Raw genomic sequence first — 23,118 nt, 5'->3', positions numbered from 1 at the left:
GAGGACTTCAGTAACTCAGACATAAGTTAGGGGTTTGTTACAGGAGTGGGTGAGTGAGATTCTGTGGCCTGCATTGTGCAGGAGGTCAGACTAGATGATCATAATGATCCCTTCTGACCTTAAAGTCTATGAGTTTATGAGGATCTGACCTGCATGCTTTTTAGCTGTTTGTGAGCAACCCAGGTTGGGACTACAATAGCAAAGCATTGTGAGGCACCCCAAGTTGTGAAGCATGTGGTGACAACCCCTTACTGGTCTGGACTGCACTCCAGAATGTGACAGGAATATCTCCCTTAAATAGAAACCTGGAAATCTAGTGTGAAGGGCACTGCTGCTGAAGAAAAAAGAGCAATGAAACTGATTCAGTGAACATCAGAATTTCATTGCAAGTAGTTTCTGTTGGTTGTGAATAATTTCTGCTGCCATAATTTATGAGTATATGTTATGTTTGTCTGATTGTTATTTTTATTTACTGTAAGAGTATAAAGAATTAATTCAGACAGGAATTGGCTGCGCCTATGCAGGAAGAACCACAATGGTTCCTGAAACCAGCTGCTCATAAAACACTTGAGACACTGCACAAACCACCACTTTGAAAATCATTACCCTTGGGAGCTGGCCAAACCAATCTGACCAGGCTCAAGGGACACAGGAGAGAACAAAGAACTTGGCTGGACTTAAAGAGACATCATACCTGAAGAGAGAAGACTGGGGTATTTAGTCAAGATGAACCAGACTCCAAAGGTAAGATAAGCCTACCTAGGACTGCAAGTAAGATAGCTATGTGTGTAGACCTTTCATTTGTGTTATAATCCTTTTTTATTTTCTTATGCTGTGCTGTGTTCCTACCATTAAGATTAAACAATCTTTCATTTTAAGAAAGCTGTATGGTGTTAACCACTGGTCACAGTCCCCGGATGAATTGCTGGGGCTGAACCCAGTCAGGCTGGCCGAGCAATCACAGTTGGTGCACAGGGGGATGTAGCCTGGAGACCCTGTCTAAGACTAGGAGAACTGCAGAACTCCTCCCCAGAAAAGGTAAGGGCATGAGGCATAAGACCGGGGAGAGGGGTGCACTCAGACAGTCAAAGAAGGGGACAGAGGCACAGCGAGCCCTGTAACCATCACGTTAGAAAATGGAAAAAAACCTGCAACGTTTTAACTCACAACCTTCAATTCTAGCATAACATTAGGAATGAAACAACTACATTTCAATGAATACAGATATTCAATGAAGAGTCCAGCACTACATGATGTTCATTTATCAAACATTCTGACCTACCCGTTTCTATTAAACGTCTCACAAATTAATGACTTAAATAGTAACAATATAACTGGTAGAAGACTGATCAAAGATGTGTGTTACCGAAACTCATTTTTCTAGAGCAAATTGCTACCTTTTAGTATTTTTAAGAAAAAGCACAGTTTTTAAAGACATTTGTGTAATTTCAAAGCTGGTAATTCATTGAAGATATGAGACAAGTCATGGATACAATTTGTCAAACTCTCCATCATAAACACCACTATACTGTCAATTCATTTGCAGAAATGTCAGTGAAAGCCGTAATCCCAGAAGTGATACAGTAGTACATTGTGAACTAACTATATAGCCTTCTCTGCAGCAATACCATCTCTCAAGGTAGTGTTTGTAAAAAACACAGTTGTGTAGCAGAGCACTATACCAGCAGGTATGAACAATACCATGCAACTCTATGTAACTAGTATGACAGTTTGTGTGTTTGTCAAACAATTTATGAACCAAACAAGTTCACTGAAGCACAAAATAGGTATGCCTCAACAATCTCAAAATGCATGTATATTGATTAGCTACTTAGCAGGAGAGAGATGTGTATAATTAATACAAGATGGGGATTAACAATGCTTGAAAATAGGTTATGAATAAGTCAGAGAAGTGCGGATCTGGAAACTTTTCCCAGAATTTCTAGGCAGGATTCAAAATGAAATCCAATGCCTTGCCCTTGACCTGATATTTTTAGGGAAAAAACAGATACATCAGAGATCTCTCTGACAAGATAATTTTGCTCCTGAAGTATATATTGTTCAATTCTAAAGTGTAGGAAATTAAAACTTTTCATCTAAATTTAGGTAAGAAATAAATGAAACATAATCCAAAATATTTCTTAAAGATAGTTACATTTATGTATACATACCACTAAGTCTTGGTCTTGAAGCAAGTTACGAATTGCCTCATATAACATTGGTCTCAAGTCAGATTTGAATTTTACAGAAATCCATTGTCCGATCAGCCAAATTACTCGCCGGCGTATTGGCTTATACCTTTAAAACAAAAAAGAATTATTGTACTAGTTTCTTACTATCCTTGTTTCTTAAACTTCTGTATTAAGAAAAACTATTTCAGAAGAATACTGGAAGACAATGTCCAACAAACCCATTTTTCACATCTTTCCTTAAACATGACTGGTGAGAACTACACCTTTAAAGTTCTGAAGTCAAACTGCCTCACTAGCAGGCAGCATTTTCATTGAGAAAACTGCCCCTTCTTATTTATCAGGCCTTGTCTTATTACACTGTTTCACCGTGCTCCTTGTTTTTTCGTGCTCCCTCTGCTCTGTCAAGGTCAACATCCGAAAAACCTTATTCATACTCTTCTCCCAAACCATCTGTGTTTTCTTTCAGATCATGGCCAAACATGCTAATGCTCTTCTTTAACTGATATGCAAGGCCACCACCTTGCTGCAGTCAAGTCCTTCCTTCATACCAACATCTCCCACAAAGCTTACGAGGAAATAGTTTAAGACATTATATATATATTTTAAATCAACATTTACTCCATCATGCTGAGCTTTGTATTTACCAAGTTCCATTAGAGAGAGAATCTACTCTGCATACAATAAATCAATGACAATATATTTAAAAATAAAACTACCCCTTTATAATCATGTTTGCTAGGGTCATCTATAACCCAAGAGTCTCTCCCTCTGTAGGCCCTCCTATTCCTCCGTCCCCCCTTCTAGAATGAGATCAGCATTTTTATAATGCCTGCCAGGGTAACCAGAAGGTACACTTGATCTGACTGATTCAGTCAGAGCCAAAGGTATAGCTCATTTCGAGAGCTCACTGGCACTAGATAGGAAGTTAGAATGAAGCACATGAAGGCCTGATAAGAGGATTCCAGGGCCTTCTGCCTTAAGAAAAGCTCTTGCCAGAGGTCACAGCTCTGAGATGCTTGCCTTAGAACCTGCTGCTTGCAGAAACATTGAGACATGGATCCCACTGCCAGCACTCATGGTCTACCATCAGGGCTGGTCTACACTGAAAAGTTAAATAAGCATAGCTATGTGCCTCAGGGGCGGGAAAAATCTGGTGTAGACAGAACCAGATGGACAGAAGACATGGATTACTTCCCATCACTATAGTAGGTCTCTACACTGAAATGCTACAGTGACATAGCTGCAGCTGTGCCACTGTAGCATTTTAAGTGCAGACATAGCCTATGACAATTAAGGTTGTGAGCAAAAGGAAAGCCTAAGGAATACCTTGTTAGAAGATATTGACCTGCTAATGAGGAAAGAAAATTACTTTACCGCAGCACTACAGGTGTGGGAAACTCTTCTACACTCAGCATTAATTATACTTACATGCACTAGTGGCTATATTATCTAAACAAGGGTTGGCACTGTCATTTGATGCTACCAATTATCTGTTGTAAGACCAGGTCTCCACTCTGTACACAGGACTGTGCACAAGGCACAGTGTGTGACTACCAACTCTCAGGTTTGAAGAAGAAAGTGCTGAAAGGCAGGGATCCCTACTCACACAGAGTTAGGAGGATATACTGTTAGAAGCAATAACTTTTATTTTCCTTGATTTTTAGGTTTTGTTAGGTATGCTATAAAGAAATCTTAACTGACAAACGATGTAGCATTTTTGTGTTGTGAGCATAACGGTGCAGTTATATGGAACACCACTAAATGGATCAAAGAACACTATCTCCTCTGCCTCAAGTTTTATCAGTCACAACAACATTCCATCCACAGGGATTTCCAATTATATATATGCAAAACTAAGTAACTAAGGAAAATGAACAGACCATAATTCATGTAAACAAATAAAATTAAGAAAGCGGGTATTATCAAAAAGACGGTTACTCACCTTTGTAACTGTTGTTCTTCGAGATGTGTTGCTCATATCCATTCCAGTTAGGGTGTGCACGCGCCGAGTGCACGTTCGTCGGAAAACTCTTTTTTACCCTAGCAACACTCGGCGGGTCGGCTGGGCACCCCCTGGAGTGGTGTCGCAATGGCACCGGATATATACCTCAGCCGACCGGGCCACCCTTCAGTTCCTTCTTCCCGGTTACTCCGACAGTGGGGAAGGAGGGTGGGTTTGGAATGGATATAAGCAATACATCTCGAAGAACAACAGTTACAAAGGTGAGTAACCGTCTTTTCTTCTTCGAGTGATTGCTCATATCCATTCCAGTTAGGTGATTCCCAAGCCTTACCTAGGTGGAGGGGTCGAAGTGAGATGTGGCAGCATGCAGACCTGCTGCGCCAAAGGCTGCATCATCTCTAGACTGTTGGACCAGAGCATAGTGCAAAGCAAAGGTGTGGACCGATGACCAGTTCGCTGCGCGGCATAACTCCTGGATAGGTACATGGGCCAGGAACGCGGCTGATGAAGCCTGAGCTCTGGTTGAATGCGCAGTGAGATGGCCCGAAGGGACATGAGCCAGGTCATAGCATGTGCATATGCACGCCGTTACCCAAGAGGAGATCCTCTGGGAGGAGACCGGTAGACCTTTCATCCGTTCAGCGACTGCCATGAACAGCTGGGGGATTTCCGGAAGGGCTTTGTCCGCTCGATATAAAAAGCGAGCGCCCTACAGACATCTAAGGAGTGTAACTGCTGCTCCCGTCGAGAAGAGTGAGGCTTCGGAAAGAAGACCGGAGGAAGATGTCCTGGTTGGTATGGAAGGCCGACACTACCTTAGGGAGGAACGCCGGATGAGGTCGCAACTGTACCTTGTCCTTGTGAAAGACAGTATACGGTGGTCCACCGTAAGCGCTCGAAGTTCGGAGACCCTTCTGGCCGATGTAATGGCCACTAGGAAGACTGTCTTCCACGACAGGTACAGGAGCGAGCAAGTCGCCAATGGCTCAAATGGCGGATGCATAAGTCTGCTTAGGACTAAGTTGAGGTCCCAGGTGGGGGCAGGGCGGCGTACTGGGGGGGTAGAGGCGCTCCAGGCCCTTAAGAATCTAGTAACTAAGGGGTGGGAAAACACGGAGTGGCCACTTTCTCCAGGATGGAATGTGGAGATAGCCGCCAAGTGCACCCTCAGAGAAGATATCGCCAGGCCCTGCTGCTTAAGAGACCAGAGGTAGTCCAAGAACAGTGGGGATCGAGACTCAGAAGGAGTAATTCTGCGTTGTAACACCAGCAGGAGGAGAAACGTTTCCACTTGGCCAGGTATGTTGACCGAGTGGAAGGCTTTCTGCTACTTAGGAGAATATGCTGTACCGGAGCGGAACAGCGTAACTCCGATGTGTTCAGCCATGCAGGAGCCACGCCGTGAGGTGAAGGGCCTGCAGGTCCAGGTGGCGAAGACTGCCGTGGTCCTGCGTTATGAGGGTCTGGAAGGAGTGGCAGGGTAACTGGGCTGGCCATGGACAGGTTGAGCAGTGTGGTGTACCAGTGCTGTCTGGGCCACGCTGGCGCAATCAGAATTAGATGCGCTCTGTCCCTGCAGAGTTTTATTAGGACCTTGTGAACCAGAGGGAATGGTGGGAAGGCATAGAGCAAGTGGTGCCTCCACGACATGAGGAATGCGTCCGTGATTGACCCTGGTGACAGACCCTGGAAGGAGCAGAACGCTTGGCACTTCCTGTTCATGCGAGAGGCGAACAAGTCTATGAGGGGAAACCCCACCTCTGGAAGATCGAATGAATAACGTCTGGTCTTATCGACCATTTGTGACAGAGGAAGGATCTGCTCAGTCGATCCGCCAGAGTGTTCCGAACCCCCGGAAGAAAGGACACCACCAGGTCTATCGAGTGGGCTATGCAGAAGTCCCAGAGTCGAATGGTCTCTTGACACAGGGGAGAAGTGCAAGTCCCTCCCTGTTTGTTGATATAATACATGGCCATTGTGTTGTCTGTAAACACTGAGACACAACGGCTGTGAAGATGTTGCTGAAACGCCTGGCACGCGAGGTTGACTGCTCTCAGCTCCCGGACGTTTATGTGGAGCGTCAGCTCCTGCGATGGCCAAAGGCCCTGCGTTCGAAGGTGACCTAGGTGAGCCCCCCAACCGAGAGATGACGCATCTGTCGTTAGGGACAGTGAGGGCTGTGGTGGATGGAACAGTAGCCCTGCACACACCAGGACGGGAGTTAGCCACCAGTCGAGGGAGCGTAAAGTGCTCAGGGGAACTGTCACCAGAACGTCTATTGGGTCCCTGCCCGGACGGTAGACTGAATTGAGCCACATCTGAAGGGGCCACAGGCGGAGCCTGGCATATTTGGTCACATAAGTACATGCGGCCATGTGGCCCAGTAGACTGAGACATGTGCGAGCCGAGGTGGTTGGGGAGGTCTGCAGGCCTCGAATAATCGTCGCAATTGCCTGGAAACGCGGCTGAGGGAGGTAGGCCCTGGCTCAAGTGGAGTCCGGGGTTGCCCCTATGAAGTCCAGCCTTTGTGTGGGGACCAGGGTGGACTTTTCCACATTGAGGAGCAGCCCCAACTGGGAGAATAGGTCCGTGATTATGCCCACGTGCTGTCGGACCTGAGTGTGGGAGGTTCCCTTGATGAGCCTGTTGTCCAGATACGGAAATACATCTATCTGCTGCCGGCGGAGGTAGGCGGCGACAACCGCCATGCACTTCGTAAACACCCTTGGGGCCATGGAGAGGCCAAAGGGGAGGACGGTAAATTGGAAGTGCTGGTGATTGGCCACAAAGCGGAGACACATCCTGTGCGGAGGGAAGATGGCGACGTGGATTATGCGTCCTTGATGTCGAGGGTGGCATACCAGTCTCCAGGATCCAAGGACGGGATGATAGTCCCCGGGGAGACCATGCGGAACTTCAACTTGACCATGAATTGTTGAGGCCTTGTAGGTCTAGGATAGGCCTGAGGCCTCCCTTGGACTTGGGAATCAGAAAGTGGCGGGAGTAAAACCCCTTCCCCTTCTCGTCTGATGGGACCTCCTCTATTGCTCCTGCGGCGAGGAGAGACTGCACCTCTTGTAAGAGGACTTGCTTGTGAGAGGGGTCCCTGAAGAGGGACTGGGTTGGGGGGTTGGAAGGCGGGGTTGAAACAAATTGGAGGTGGTATCCTTGTTTCACCGTGCGTAGGACCCAGAGATCTGAGGTCAGCTGGGACCACACTGGGAAGAAGTAGGAGAGACGGTTAGAGAAGGGAGGAGAAGGATCCTGTCCTGAAACGGGTACGCTTTCCTCGTGCGTACCTTCAAAAGGTAGACTTAGGCGCCAGAGGTGCCTTTGGGGGCCCATGGTTTTGACCCCCTTGGGGCCCGGACTGGCGTCTACGGCCACCCCGCCCGTGCTTTCTACTGAAGTCTTGCCTGTGCCGGGGCACAAAGTACAGGTGGTGGGGTTGAGGCCAGAAGGGTCTACGTTGGGTCATGGGGGTATGCATGCCCAATGAGCGCATGATGACCCTGTTGTCTTTTAAATTCTGCAACCTGGGGTCAGTTTTCTCAGAGAACAAACCCTTGCCATCAAAGGGTAAGTCCTGGATGGTGTATTGGAGCTCGGGTGGCAGGTTGGAGACCTGAAGCCAGGAAATACACCTCATGGTGATACCTGAGGCCAGAGTTCTTGCTGCCTAGTCGGCCGCATTGAGAGAAGCTTGGAGGGAGGTTCTGGCCACTGTCTTTCCTTCTTTCAGGAATGCGGCAAATTCTTGGCGCGAGTCCGAGAGTAGGAGTTCTGTGAACCTGCCCACCTCCGCCCAGGTGTTGTAGCTATAATGGCTCAGGAGAGCCTGCTGATTGGCCACCCGAAGCTGCAGGGCACCTGCCGAATACACCTTGTGGCCCAGTAGGTCCATCCGCCTAGCCTCCTTAGATTTGGGGGCTGGTGCCTGTTGGCCATGGCATTCCCTTTCGTTGACCGATTGGACAACTAATGAGGAGGGGGGAGGGTGGACATACAGGTATTCGTACCCCCGAGAGGGTACCATGTATTTCCTCTTGACTCCCTTTGCTGTAGGGGGAATGGAGGCTGGGGACTGCCATAAGGTGTCGGCACTGGCCTAGATGGTCTTAATGAATGGCAGAGCCACCCTAGTAGGAGTATCCGCCCACAGGATGCTTACGACGGGGTCCTCGACCTCCGGGACTTCCTCTACTGGGAGGTTAATGTTAAGCGCCACCCTTCTAAGGAGGTCCTGATGAGCTCTGAGATCTATCGGTGGGGGCCCTGATGACGAGGTCCCTGCCACCGCCTCATCCAGAGAAGAAGAGGATGATACTCCGGGGATGAGAGGGTCCTGAATGGCCTCTTGGTCATGGGTCGGTTCCTGTTCTAGCGGTACCGAGGAGCCTGGCGGATGGATCATCTGCTCCTCTGTCCGAGCAGGAGGGGGACGGCTGATGGTGGCCTCAGGTGCCCAATGCTCTGAGGAAGCCGAGTGGGTCTGGGCCAAAGGAGCACCCTGGGCCTGGTGGTACGCCCAGGCTGTTCAAAACGACCACTGTTGAGGTCCCGTGTCCTGAGGCCGGATGTCCTGGAAGACCCCGGTAGGCACCTCCGTATCGCGGTCCTGGTCATAGTAACTGTCCGCGTGGGAGGACACCGACATCTGCTTGGAGGGCCATGGAGGAGCAGAGAAACCTTGGGCTGAGGTTCCCACGGACCTCGCTCCCCTCTTTAGCGGGGACCGGTGCCGGTATTCAGAATGGTACCATGATCAAGACCGGGACCTGCGACCAGACCGGTGCCAGGAGGTTGACCGGGATCTCGAGTCCCTGCGACGTGAGTGGCTCCGGAAGGTACGGTGCCTGGGTCGGTGCCGGGAACTAGAGCGGTGCCGTGAATAGCGAGGTGGAGAGCTTGAATCTGACCAGTGCCGCGAGTCTGACCGGTGCCGTGTAGAGGAACGGTGCCGGGACTGCGAGCAGCATCAAGAGCGGGAGCGTCGTCTCGACCGGGAGCACCTGCGGGACCGCGATCTTGAGCGGTGCCGGTCCGCTGAGCCGACAGACAGTGGTCTGGTCAGGGTCGGCTTGCCCAAAGATTGGATTACTCACACCGGCGGTGCCGGGGATAGGGGCAGTGCCGCATCCATGAGGGCGATCAAGTCTCTTGCCGCCAAAAATGCCTCTGGCGTGGATGGCATGGTGAGCTCTACTGCGGTACGCGCCGGGGAGCTATCAGGCGCCGGACTCGACGGCCCTCGCGGGACCAGAATCGACGGTGCCGATTTCATCGGTGCCGCAGCGGGTATCGGCGCCGGGCGGTCCGATCTGGGTGCACTCTCTGGCTGCGGTGTGGGCATCGCCAAGGCAACAGGAGTCTTAGCCTTTTTCGGCCTTGGGGAGAGGGAGCGACGTGAAGTCGACTTCAGTGCCGGTGGCAGCCAGTGCCGGGAGTCTTTAGGCATACCGGTGCGATCAGGTGCCGTGGGAGTGCCTCTGCTCACCGACTGACCGGCGCTCGGTGCCGAAGGTGGTGGTGTCAAGCTGTTTTACTCTAATGTCCCGCTCCTTTTTAGTTCGTGGCTTGAAAGCCTTGCAAATCGAGCACTTAGCAGTTCAGTGCGATTCCCCGAGGTACTTCAAACAGGAGTCGTGTGGGTCTCCTGTTGGCATCGGACTGTGACAGGCCAAGCACGGTTTGAAAGCCGGTGAGCCGGGCATGAGCTCAGGCACCGGGTGCGGGGAAGGGGCTACTCCCCGAACCCCGCTAACTAGTAACAACTAACTATACTATTAATTTAAGAACTTACAACTAAATCTATCTATCTATCTATCTAGAAGTCTAATTTTAATCCTTAAAAATTCCTAACGCTTAAATTATATTAAAAAATTAATTAAAATAGGTATAATATATAGTATAGTGAGTAGTATATAGCTCTCTCTACCAAGGAAACAGACGAATAGTGTAGTACGACAAGCAGCGAAAAGGGAAAACTTGACGGAGTAGCTAGGAAGGGTGGAGGTCCGCTTAAGGCGGCACGTTCACGTGTCGCAGACGACCGACACGGGCGTAAGAAGGAACTGAAGGGTGGCCCGGTCAGCTGGGTATATATCCAGTTGCCATAGCGCACCACTCCAGGGGGCCGCCCAGCGGAACACTGAGTGTTGCTAGGGTAAGAAAAGTTTATCCAACGAACGTGCACACGGGCATTCACACCCTAACGACTGGAAGTGATATGAGCCAATCACTCGAAGAAGAACCCAAGATTTAATCCAATTAACAGGTTGATGAAACCATATCAGTATACACTAACAACTCTTTATAAGCTTTATTTATAATTTGAGAGAGAACAGCAGTCTTTTCAGCATGAGACCTTAATAAGTAATAAGGATTACCATCTCAATGTCAATGTGATACATTTATAATCGCAGTAAATGGCTCATTGGTGGTGGCGGGGGGGGGGGGGGGCAGATAGGGTTAGGTTGGGTTATAGTCGTTCAAATCCACTCCCATATAGACGCTAGTTTAGAACTACATTTCTTGTGCAATTAAGGCAATGCTACGCAACATTACTAGGCAGCTAGGATAATCTCCTCCTCATCTCATCTCTAGCATAGGGCTACATGGTACATAAAGGTCTTATTTTTGGCCCCTGAATATGGCTTTCTGGAGAGATCCGTAATCAAAGAGTGGGGGTTGAGCACACATCTTGCTGGAATAACTGTGGTGAGAAAAATCATCTTGAACAAAGCCTGTCCCTTGCTAAATTAAGTTTTTAGACTTTTAAATATATGTTTTCACTTTTTTTTACTAGTCACCATTTCTAGATTTATCTTTATATAACCTTGAACTCAGTTAAATGTTATCTTCTTTTCTTAATCAACTTATTTTACTATTTATCTAAACCAACAGTGCTGGTGTGAATTAAAGTGGAATGCTAACTCCAGTTAACATGGCAAGTTTTTTGTTTAGGTTCAGTCCCTTTAAAGGAACAACAGGATTAACTGCTGGCGAAACTGCGTGATCCAAAGCAATTGAATGACGGCCTGTACAGTTGAAATAACACAAAGTGCTGCTGGCTGGGAACTACAGTAGCATGAAGCATTCTGAGGCACTCAGATGTACCATATAAGCAGTGACACAAACCTTTCACTGATACTGAGCTGCAGCCCAGAATTGTACAGTGACAATTACGTCAGAAAACCACTGGCAGACACAAATTGCACAAGCAATTATTATTGAAGCGACACCCTCCTATTTAATCCAGCGTCACTCTTAAATTGTTTCTTCTCCACTGAATCCATCTCTTGACCATTGTGACAAAGTTCTCCTCCACTGGTGTGGTCCTGCGCTTATTGGCGGATTTGCTTCCCACCTCAGTATCTTCCCTCTTGTGAACCCACAGTCTGATGTCAGCTCCTCCTGTGTCTCATCAGGAGTTGGAGGTTGGGGGAACCCAGGCCCGCCCTTCTACTCCGGTTCCAGCCCAGGGCCTGTGGATCCACAGCTGTCTATAGTGCCTCCTGTAACAGCTGCCAGGACAGCTACAACTCCCTGGCTACTTCCCCATGGGCCTCCTCCAAAACACCTTCTTTATCCTCACCACAGGACCTTCTCCTGGTGTCCTGACAATTGCTTGTCCTCCTCAATCCTCCAGCAGTATACTCCTCACTCTCAGCTCCTTGCCTTGCTTGCTTCCAGCTCCTCACACACGCTCCTTCTCCTCTGGGCTCCTCCTGCAATGACTGAGTGAGCTCCTTTTTAAAGCCAGGTCCCTGATTAGCCTGGCTGATTGGCTGCAGAGTGTTCTAATTAAAAGTAGCCATATCTCTACTGCTTCTAGAAAGAGAAAGATCTTAATTGGCTCCAGGTGCCTTGATTAACCTGGAGCAACTGCCATTTGGTTACCAGGGTACTAGGGATTTGTTTAGCCTGGGGCTAACATACCTGTTGCTCAGTACTTTACTATAGCCATCTGGCCTTGCCCCATCACACCATGTATTTAGTTTATCGGGGGTGGGGTGGAGAGTTTGCTTTTGAATTAAACAAAGATCAAATATAAAACAGGACAGTACACTGGTATTTGCCTTACTCAAAGTGAGCTGAATGATTAAAGGTGTTATTTATTGTACAGAGAAAATTTAATAAAACTCAGATGTATAAAAGAAGATATACATTAATTTTTACAAAAAAAATCAAAAGTAGCCATCACGTATGTATTGAAAAGCGTAAGATCAAAAGTGAAGGGCTTCAGGAAGCTCACCCTTTCGTGTACACATCAGTCATCTGTAAATATTTTATACCTTTCTGCTCATTTAGCAGGTATGTTTAAACAATGAATATTCACCAGAGCTGCACTTGCTTCATACCACATCTTAACACACTTGTATCAACAAATTACTTAAACAGCCAACATACAAAGAAAGTTTAGGGTGCTCACCTGTTATGAGAGACTTGTAGCTCTGCTAACAGCTGATTTTTAAACCACTGATCAAAATCCACACTGTCAAATAGCTCATAAGCTGCCAGCCCAACTGCATTGTACACTGGAGAAAAACAGAGAAATTAAGTTTTGCTCTAGTCAAATTTTGTTACAATTCTAAAAACTGAAATTGAATAAATCTTGAAAATTATGCTTAGATCACTTCTGTGCAGTACGGAATATTATCCAACATTTATATTCTGAAAATTGAGAAATTAAAAAAGGAATGATTTGAGTAAAACAATGACAAAACCTTACAAAACTTCCCTCAGAGTTCTCTTTATTTACAAATAAATTAAATTCTCATGAGAACGGTGTCATGTAGTGTTCACAGCAGTTAAAGGAGTCAGGCACTCCACAGTTCTAAATCTAACTCTACCAATGATTCCAAACAATCTCAGATCTTAAATATCCAAGGTCTCTACACAGAAGTTGTGTCTGGATGTAAAATCTATTCCTCAGGTAAGGAGTATTTCTTTATTTCTACTTATTTAGAATTCAATCATCCATTACTCTAGGCACAGATTCAAAATATATCATAAAAATCCATAACATCGTTTTGGACATTGATCCAGGTTGCAAGTTGAGTCTGATGGGGAAGAAATAGAGGCAGCTCCCTTTGAATTATTTTCTCATAATTTTATTATTTTTCAAAATGTCAAAGTTACATCTCACAAATTCTTCTCAGACATTTTATAGGAGTCAGACACATCCACAACGAGCTTTATTCCTTAATAGGCAAAGTGAAATTTAATTTACCAGCATCTTTAATCAGTAGAGCATTAGTATCTTCCACATTCGTGGGTCCTGCAATAAAGTTAAAATAAAACCAATTATTAAAAAAATGAATTAACTAAATAAAGACTGTAAGCCCCTCAGTGGCTTGAGCATTGGCCTGCTAAACCCAGGGTTGTGAGTTCAATCCCTGAGGGGACCATTTAGGGATGGGGGAAAATCTGTCAGGGACAGTACTTGGTCCTGCTAATGAAGGCAGAGGAATGGACTCGATGACCTGTCAAGGTCCCCTCCAGCTCTATGAGATAGGTATAGCTGCATATATTTCAGTGAAGTAGTGCATAGCAAAGAATCAAAATATACAGCCACAGCAATATAATCAAAAATATCCTCTCTATAAATACAAACCTAAAAGTAATGCATTCTGTATTTAAAAGAGTATAGCACTGTTAAACTGATGCTTTTGTTTTTTTCGAACCTCTAAGAGAGGACCCATTCTGATTAAGAGAACATACTACATATCAAGAATATTCCTGTGCCTTACTGAAATACTGAATTTTTGACTGAAAAGTATCTACAATATGTTCATTGAAGAAAGCAAATGAAATTCAAATCCTTATTGTACCATACTTTGTCACCTTGGCAGTTGTACTTAATTACATTTATCATAAAAGATGCAGTTACAGAGTACTCATAAAGGTAAGTATTTTATAAATAAAAAACTCTGGAAAAAAAATAGGAATCGGTAAAGAATGGCTATCAAGTAATGACTTTTTGCAGAAAAAGTGACCATCTGGTTACTTCTACACATTACATGAAACTGTTTGCTATATAATTAAATATAATAAAGTTCTAACAATTTAAATATTTAATTTTGACTTTTTTATGCCATGAACAATTTCGGCAATGATAATTCCCATGCTGACAATACTTGAGACGACACAATTTCAAGTTATTTACAGCTAATAATGTGGATGCCCTACCTTGGGAACTCAAAAAAGGCTTTTGGCAGAGGAGTGACGAATATTTTCAGATATTTACCTTACGGGAGTCTAATTCTGCCACCTCTATGCTAGAAACCTGTAATTCCTACAAAACCAAAGCCTCCAAACAATCTCAGATCTTAAATATCCAAGGTCTCTGCACAGAAGTTGTGCCTGGATGTAAAATGTATTCCTCAGGTAAGGAGTATTTCTTTATTTCTACTTATTTAGAATTCAATCATCCATTACTCTAGGTGCAGATTCAAAATATATCATAAAAATCCATAAGATAGTTTTGGATATTGATCCAGGTTGCAAGTTGAGTCTGATGGGGAAGAAATAGAGGCAGCTCCCTTCGAATAACCTCAGAAGGTGGACATCTGAGCTATCAAGGTCATATGGTATTCTTTGGCACTCCTTTTTGAAAAACTTTGGGGCTCGAAAAAAAACAGGGAAAATGCTGAAGGACATCCCCTCACTATTAAACTCTAGTCTTTCAGGAAAGTGTCCATTGATACTCTTTCACAACTTCCTGCTTGGAAGCAGAACTTGTGACATTTGTTGTTATTTTCTATGGTAAAAAAGATCAGGCTGCAGGAAATCTCACAATGGGCATTGTCGCTAGGTCTAAGAACAAAACTATGTCAGTAGAAACTGAATTAACCTATCTGTAGTAAAGAGTGCAGCCCTTTCACAATCTTCAAAACCTATCAATCCAACATAATGAAATACCAAGCCAAAGAGAAAGAAAGATGTGTTAATTCCCCAAGAAGTGGGAAATGAAAAGTAATTGGGTTGTAAAAAATTGATTCTAGGGTTTTACAGTACATCTCTCAAAATCTTGGCTAGGAATGAAGCAGACAGAGCTAGCAAACAGCAGCACTAAGGTCCAACTTCTGCAATCATCCATTAAAATGTCTTGACTCATGACCACACTAAGACAACTGATTGCATGGATCTACAGGGTAGACAGATCTACAGACTCTTAAACTGTGGTCTATGGATCACTGCTAGTCTGAGGAGAAAACTGGTTGATCACAAAGAGGCTCCTGCTCCTCCTTTCCAACTGTTAAATGGCACTGAAAGAAGCTAACCATATACAAACATTTTTCTTTTTCTATGTGCCATAAGGAATTGTTGTGAATATCACAAAAACGTTTTATGACTGCAAATAAGAATCTCTTCAACAAACTGCGATGCACACTATGAGGGACAACAGGGTACATGGAGTAAAAACAAAGGTTATCATCATGAAAAGTACAGTGAGTCCTGCTAACGCCTTTAGGTTGACTGTGAAACTCAGAGACTAAGCTGCAGTCCTGGTTATTTTCAGCTTGGCCAAGAGAACCTCTGTCTAATTGAAAAGGATTGACTTTTTCTAACCAAAGATTCTTCACCTCACCTAGAATGTCTGGGATGACTGAAAAGCTTTGGCATCATTTCCTAAAAGTATATTCTGTGGCTTCTAAAGTGATGTCAGACGCATCATAAATTCTTTCAGAGAGTTTAAACAAATCAGGGACTTCTTGGTAAGCCCCCTGTAAAATGACTTACGGGACTTATGAAGGTTGTCAGCAACTCGCAGAAAATCCTATGAGTTCTAAATCCTCACTAAAGAAAAGACCTTGCTCCAATTTTTGCCCCAGCTAAAGAAATCTAACCATAAACATTGAATAACCTCTTTTTCAGCCCTGAAATCCTATGTTGTCTATATAGTTATTAAAGACACCATACAGTCTAGGTCCATAAAAACAAAAATTCATAATATTTCCTTTCTGTAAATATACCCTTCATTTTCATCACAATATACTTACAAAACATCTCCAATATCATTTAGAATTATTTGAAAGATAGGGGGAAATATTTTAGGATACAAATTTAGATTTCACAAATACATAAACATTAGGATTAATATACAGTCTGCACAAAATAATATAGCATAGTAATTCCAGTATATTAAAAACATTTTTAAAATCTTACCTTGTAGACTGTGAACCATTTCTAAAAGCACAGGAGTAAGGGTTTGATTATATTCATGGAAAATATCAATAAAAAGAACCTCTGTGCATGGCTGAAAAAGTAAAACAAATTGTTACAAAACCTAAAAAAGACTAGTACAGCCTAGTTTTAATATACAGTAAAATACATTTAAACTACTAAATACCTCATAAGGAAAACACTCCAGCACTACAACTTACTGAAAGTGACTTTGTCACAATACAGCATGTTCAATTAGAGCAAGATTTTGATACAGTAGTATCATATTCACAATGTACAGTTTACATGATAAGTTTGCTGATCAGTTACTAAATAAATAAGAAAATAACCGAGAGAAATATCATTAGCCAATTTTTATTCCTATAGCATGCATAACAAATAAGTTACACCTTTATACTAGATTTCCAATATTTAACAAAGCTATCCAAAATGTGTTCTTCAAGTCTCTCTGCTCTTTTTTCACTTAGCATATATTTCAGTTCTTTGCTGCTAATGTCTTGCATACAGTAGATCTTTACACAAGTGGCTCTTAAACTGTGGTCTATAGATTACTGGTAGTCTGTGGAGAGAGCTGGCTGATCACAAAGAGACTCCTGCCCCTTTCCAATTGTTAAAATGAATTAAAAGACAGCTAACAATATACAAACATTTTTTTCTTTTCCCATGTACAGGGAATTGCTGTCAATATCACATGAATGTTATATGATTGCAAATAAGAGTGGAGGTGATACACAAGAATTTCTAATACAATGTGGTGACCACTGGGGGGGAAGGGGGGGAAATGGGATAATCCCAATTTTCAAAGCAATTTAAAATGAAGACTTTTTGCAATTTTAGAGTTGTGTATATATTTAAATTGAAGTAGAGGGAATCAAGATATTAGTAAAATTTTACATACATAGAGATGTAAGCTGCCTCATTTAGTGTATTTTGGACTCTAATAAAAAACACAGAGTACATCCCTGCGTGCACAGGATTGAGTAACAAGTCTTGAATACCAGTATTAAGTGACCAATGAAAATGGAATATCTGTTCTTGAAACAACATGCTGCTCTCATTTCTACAACCACCGTCAACTGAGGGGAAGGAGAAGGGTAAACAAAACAATGAACTGAGGAAGAACATGGCAGAACTGTTTAGGAAGGGACCAAAAAGAGCTCTTTGCAGCCCTCATTCTAAATACAATCTAATTAAATTCTCTTCCTTTCTAGGAAAACAGAGTAGAGGTCCTGGAGGAAGTATTCTGAGTCATGCATACACATCCAGGCTCCTAAGTGTGGTACCCAAAACTGGAGTTCAAAGAGCAGCATGGATTGAAATTTCCCTTAATAAAACGGGATTACTGGGAAAGCCATTTCCCAGCAGCCAACTGTAATCCAGGACTGCATAAGGCATGCTGGAAGACAGGTCTATATAAATCTGGCCCTCTCCACAGAAAAAGGAGTGTTGGAGAAAGCCAGAGAAGCTATAGAATCTCTCTTTGAAGAAGGGTAAGTAAACCGAATATTTGTTTGGTGTGCCTGTTCCACATATTGGTCTTTTTGACCTAGGAAAGGACTGTTAAACAGGCATACTAACTCCAGAATCTGGCAAGAGCTGATGTTGAGGAGGCAGAAAAAATACCACTAAAAGCCTCCACTAAATAGTCACAAAATGTATGTAACGAATCTGAATTAATGTGTAATCTTAATAATGTAATTGTACCCTACTCCCATTCCTTAGCCCTTTCTGTTTCTAATCATCATCAGTTTTATTTCATGTTTTGATATGGACTGTATACTTTATAGAGCAAAGCATTCTTTACGTTTTGTAAGGAATCTGGCACATCTTTCAGCATGATATAAACATTAAATAAAGTTTTCTTAAATTCTCTGACTTGATTTGCTCAAGTCTGTTATGTATATAAACCAATAGGCTTAAGGAAAATATATATAGGAAAACGTGTGTGTGTAACATACACATACACACACAGTTTCTGTCCTTTTTGTTAATTAATTTGTTTTATACAATTAGGTGTCTACGGACACAGTGTATGCTCTTTTGTCCTCCAAGACGGCATATGCAACCCTTGACATATGTTCTATATTATGCCTTTTCTATCATCGTGCTTTTGAACTCAAAGGATATGCCTTTGAAAGCTACAGATGCTGACACATGGAAATGTTACATTCTTTAGGGGGGTTGGTTTTTAAAAACGTGCGTCTTCTTCCTCTGATCTTGTCTGTTACAATAGTTTGGTTTTTAAAATGTAACGCTTGAAAATGTTACGCCAAAGAATCTCAGGAACCTTTATTTAATATTTATTTAACAATACTCAAAGATGTGCTAAACATCTCAGAGAACAGAGCAAGATAGGTCTCTGACCTAGAATTTTTACATAAAACATGAAAAATATTATAAAGAAATTACCTTCACTCACTCAATATTTTTAAAGTACTGTATAGAATATGAACTCCACCTCTTTTACCATAGCACACTGTACACTTACTTTCCAGTGTATTTAAGACTAAACAGTAGTTAATATCTTAACACAAATTCAAATAGTTACTGAGAACTTCAATCTGTAATATAATAAGTTCACATTCTTCTGAAAATGTTGGTTTATACTTTTTTAATAAAATGCGACACCTTTGGACTACAGGCCACTCAGCAAAGGCGTGAAGAACCACTTTTCTTTTTAATTAATCTTGTTTCATTCAAATTGAAATACTTACCCTGAGACTGTATTTCCAAGAATCTCCTCCTGTCTCCTCTACAGCTAGAGTCCATAAAGAAAACATTACATAAAAATACAGTGTATACTTTAGTTATGATTTTAAACAATATTAATCACTTATTTAATCAGTATGAAAACATTATGGATAGGAAAACATGAGTTACTGCACATCTCGGGTTACGAAGAGAATCTCGAGAATGTAATCTCTCTATACAAGACTGTACAAATAAAAATGCCAGTCACTTTCTCCTGTGGCTCTTACATTTTTTGGATGCACTGTGAAAAGGGAACAGGTACTATTAAATATCTTAATAAAATTAGATGAAAATACAGTGTAATTTCTTACTGAAGCCTTCTGGGTCCTCTTCCCACATTGTCAGTTCTTCCTCTGTTAGCAGGAAATAGTGAGAGACTAATCTCCTACATATCTCCATTAATGTTGGGTAAGTGAAGAATGATGTCTTTATCTTATGTGCTTCAAGAGTTTCAGGACTGCTATCTGTAATTGTAATACACTGTTACTAATCCATGACTTGACATTATACTAGAATCCTATTAATCAATAAACAAAGAAAATGCTGGATAGAAGACTCTCATTGTGAAAAAAACAATTACATCTCCATATTGACTTTAAGACAATTTCTTATAAAGCATCTAAACTGTTTAGAGAATAAGAGTGTTCTATTAGCTGAAAAAATTGGTGGAAATGTGGCCTCATAAAATAAGTCTTGACTGCTCACTTTCTGATGCTAATTAAATTATTCGGATTAATAGTCTTTTTTGTTGCTGTTCTTCATAACTGAAAGATTCTATCCTCAGGAAAGATTGTATCGTCCTATCCTGTCAGGAGCAACCATATTCCTTGAATCAGCTTGGCTCCACTCTTATTGAAAACAAATACTAAGAGGTTGTGGCCATTCTGAAAGAGGGCATTTTTGTTAGTGGGTACCCTTACGCTACATTATCACTGAGAATAATACAAAATGACAGTTATTGTGAAAGAGGGCAGTTCATTGTGGAATTCTCAGAAAAAGAAAATTATCCTTCATCTTTGATAAAAATGAAACTTTCAGTTATGAAGAATAAATGCAAAAAATGACCATTAAGCCTAAAATAATTATTGAACTGTACCAAGTCATGAGATTTCAGTGAGTTTCAACCACATGTGATCATTCAGGATATAAAAATGGCCTGACAGGATGCTAAATTTCTTAAAGAACTAATTTTTTAAACTAATTTTAATTCAAACTAAGTAACAGGCTTATTTTCAAATTCTCAGAAAATTCATCTGGTGCCCAAAGAGTAAGTGCTGTAATTTTTAGCAGGATACACTGTATTCTTCATACATAAAGCATTTTTACTCCTCCTTTAATTTGAAAAAGTAAATCATAATTATAGAAATGCAAATAGCAGTTCCATAATAATTAATTCTCTGTTAATTATAATCCAAATATGTTACAATTTGTTCATTGACATTCTAATACCTGGTACAAGAATATCAAACAACAAGTGAAGATCTGCAATTCTTCCTGCAACATATTTTTAAGTACAGGATTTGATAATCTGAATTAAAATCATCAGAATTTCTGAACCTCTTAAAAAATTTAGTCCCATTGCTGAATTATTTTAATTTGGAAAGGAAAATTATATACTTTTTTTTTCTGAATCCAATTAGATGCTGGTGTAGAGAGTGAACAGGCAGAAAATGTGAAAAATCGGGATAGGATGAGGGGTAATAGGAGCCTATATAAGAAAAAGACCCAAAAATTGGGACCGTCTCTATAAAATCGGGACATCTCATCACCCTATCTTGTGTCTCATCATACGCAAACATGAAACTAAAACTAAAATTAAGTAATCTTTATAGACAGATGTGTTTCAACACTAAGGAAAAGTAATTGTAATTATCCATGTATTAGTTTCAAAATTTTTTAGCTAGAGCCAGCTTCTTGTGAATCAACCATAGAGTCAGAATTCCAGAAAAATTCATTGCATTCAACAGCATGCTGAAACTTTTACTTTGATTCTGTAGCTCAAACAGTATTACTGTGAACTATGGTACACAGCAGAAACATTATTTTATCAGACATTTTCCTAGCAAAGGAAAAAGACATCACTGAGTTTGACGAACCATAAATTAACTTGGCCCTTGAACTAAATATGGGCTCTTTATTTTATAAGGTTAATGAAAGCCAAAGCAGTAAGTAATTTCTCTGTATTTCTATGTGGGAAAGCTGTTCTGTTGCATGTTTCTTAAGTATTTAAGTGGTAATTATAGAACAATTTGGAGATTCTTTCCTAAAGATTGATTTTCACAGTCAAAATATTAACAATATGCAATATTTAGTATATGATCATTTTAACTAGTACAATATTAAGAATTTTTAAAATGCCTTTTTTAAAAATGTTTGAAGTTCATGTTGTGTCACAGCTGGCAAGCTCCCGCCACCCCCCAAGAATGGGAAACATGCTGAGGAAAAAGCAGCAGTACCTTCAAAATGTTTTGATGGCTTGTAAGCATAATTTTTTACAATCATCTTAATGAGATTCATGCACTGGACAATGAATCGCTCAAATGCAACTCCTTCACCAGCCTCTGTGAAAACATAGCTTACAGCAAACTCCAATGATCTCTGAATCAGAGGGGTGAATGAAAAAGGATGCTGGTCCAGGAAGTCCAAAAGCTAAAAAGCGAGGGAAGAAAAACATATGACTTAATTCATACACATTTTATGTGCACAAAGGACTTTCGTAAACCATCTTGTAAAAACAGGAGCACATTTATGTAATGTGAAAATCTAACAGTTGGCCACAAAAATTAAATTAAAACAAAATTACTTTTATGGTGCTTACTGATTCATTCATTTTATCTGTTGGTGTTTTAATTCTCATTTCCAAAGCAATGTTTTGTTAATAAGAATGACAGTTTAAGGAACCATGTACTTTTTCAACTATTCAGTGCTATATTATTGCTAAGTAACAATTCACAGATGTAAGAACTGATTTTCCCTAAAACAAGAAAAAAGCTAGCCCCAAATTAACAATATTCTTATTAGTAATCAACCATTCACACCTATTTCCAACCATATTTAAAGTACTGAACATTTACTTCCATTATAAGTGAATAACTTTTTGTGTAAAAAAGGTGCGTACAAAGGGATCTTCAGTTTCTTTCCCCCATTCCAGTCCAGGCATTTGTTCCTTTAAAACTTAGCAATTACTTATATAAACCATTTTAACCTTTGTATTTTCAAAGGTGTCTCTGCAAGGTAGGAAACTTTTTAAAATGAAATCTGCTGCTTCTTTGCAGGGCCAAAGGCTGTGCCTGTTAACAAAAGGCTTGCATAAGCCTTATTAGTGACTGTAATCATTCTCTACTGCGAAATGCTTTGTAAGCGGCAGCAATGGCAGTTGTCTACTTGAATAGGGAAAGTTAAAAGTCTTTCACTCAATTTGTTCAGTGCTGTCTCTGCTACTGCACTCTAGATGTGCTTTCAACAAAAACTCAATCTCAGCACAAGATTAGACTTTCATTCATTTTCTATCTGTAGCAAGTTTATTCAGAGTTAAAGATCACAGGAGACCAAGAAAGATAAGTACAATAGGAGAAGAGACAAAAGAAGAAGAGAGACTAGTTTCCTGTATGGATCAGGCTTTGTTCGTGTATAGTCTTCTCCCCTGAAGTATATAGGTATATTTTCTTTCATGAAGCCTTTGACTCAATAAGGATTAAAATCCTGAAGTGTTCTGAGTTAACTAGCTTCCTGGCCATTACTCTAGAATTTTCTCTTCAGTTCCTTCAAATTTCTATAGCACTCCAAAAATGACTGAGTCATAAATCTTGTTTGTAGTTTTCTTGCAGCTGTTTTGGTCCCAGGATAGGAGAGAGACAAGGTGGGTGAGGCAATATCTTTTATTGGATCAACTTGTGTGGTGAAAGAGACAAGCTTCTGAGCTATACAGAACTCTTCTGTAGTCAAGAAGAGCTCTGTATAGCTTGAAAATTTGTCTCTTTCCCCAAGAAAAGTTGGTCCAATAAAAGATATTGCCTCACC

At 41.8% G+C, this 23,118-nt stretch overlaps 1 protein-coding gene across 5 annotated transcripts in view; it reads right to left on the bottom strand.

Moving 5' to 3' along the window:
- The window catches only part of IPO11 (importin 11), a 242,114-nt gene that overhangs the window by 159,988 nt on the left and 59,008 nt on the right, over positions 1–23,118 (bottom strand). For all 5 annotated transcript variants that reach the window (XR_012656088.1, XM_032801164.2, XM_032801163.2 and 2 more), the window contains exons 11-17: positions 21,555–21,747; positions 19,410–19,562; positions 19,062–19,105; positions 16,330–16,420; positions 13,391–13,438; positions 12,590–12,695; positions 2,172–2,298 (exon numbers count right to left, since the gene is read on the bottom strand). Coding sequence is in view for 4 of the 5 variants with exons in the window: in XM_032801164.2 (XP_032657055.1) it covers positions 2,172–2,298; positions 12,590–12,695; positions 13,391–13,438; positions 16,330–16,420; positions 19,062–19,105; positions 19,410–19,562; positions 21,555–21,747 (762 nt within the window). In the remaining variant the exon portion in view is untranslated. The remainder of the gene's footprint in view (positions 1–2,171; positions 2,299–12,589; positions 12,696–13,390; positions 13,439–16,329; positions 16,421–19,061; positions 19,106–19,409; positions 19,563–21,554; positions 21,748–23,118) is intronic.

The sequence above is a fragment of the Chelonoidis abingdonii genome, chromosome 6, assembly GCF_003597395.2.
Source record: "Chelonoidis abingdonii isolate Lonesome George chromosome 6, CheloAbing_2.0, whole genome shotgun sequence".
Taxonomy (NCBI): domain Eukaryota; kingdom Metazoa; phylum Chordata; order Testudines; family Testudinidae; genus Chelonoidis; species Chelonoidis abingdonii.
Note: the sequence above shows the minus strand (reverse complement) of the source record. Positions and strands in the feature narration are given on the sequence as shown.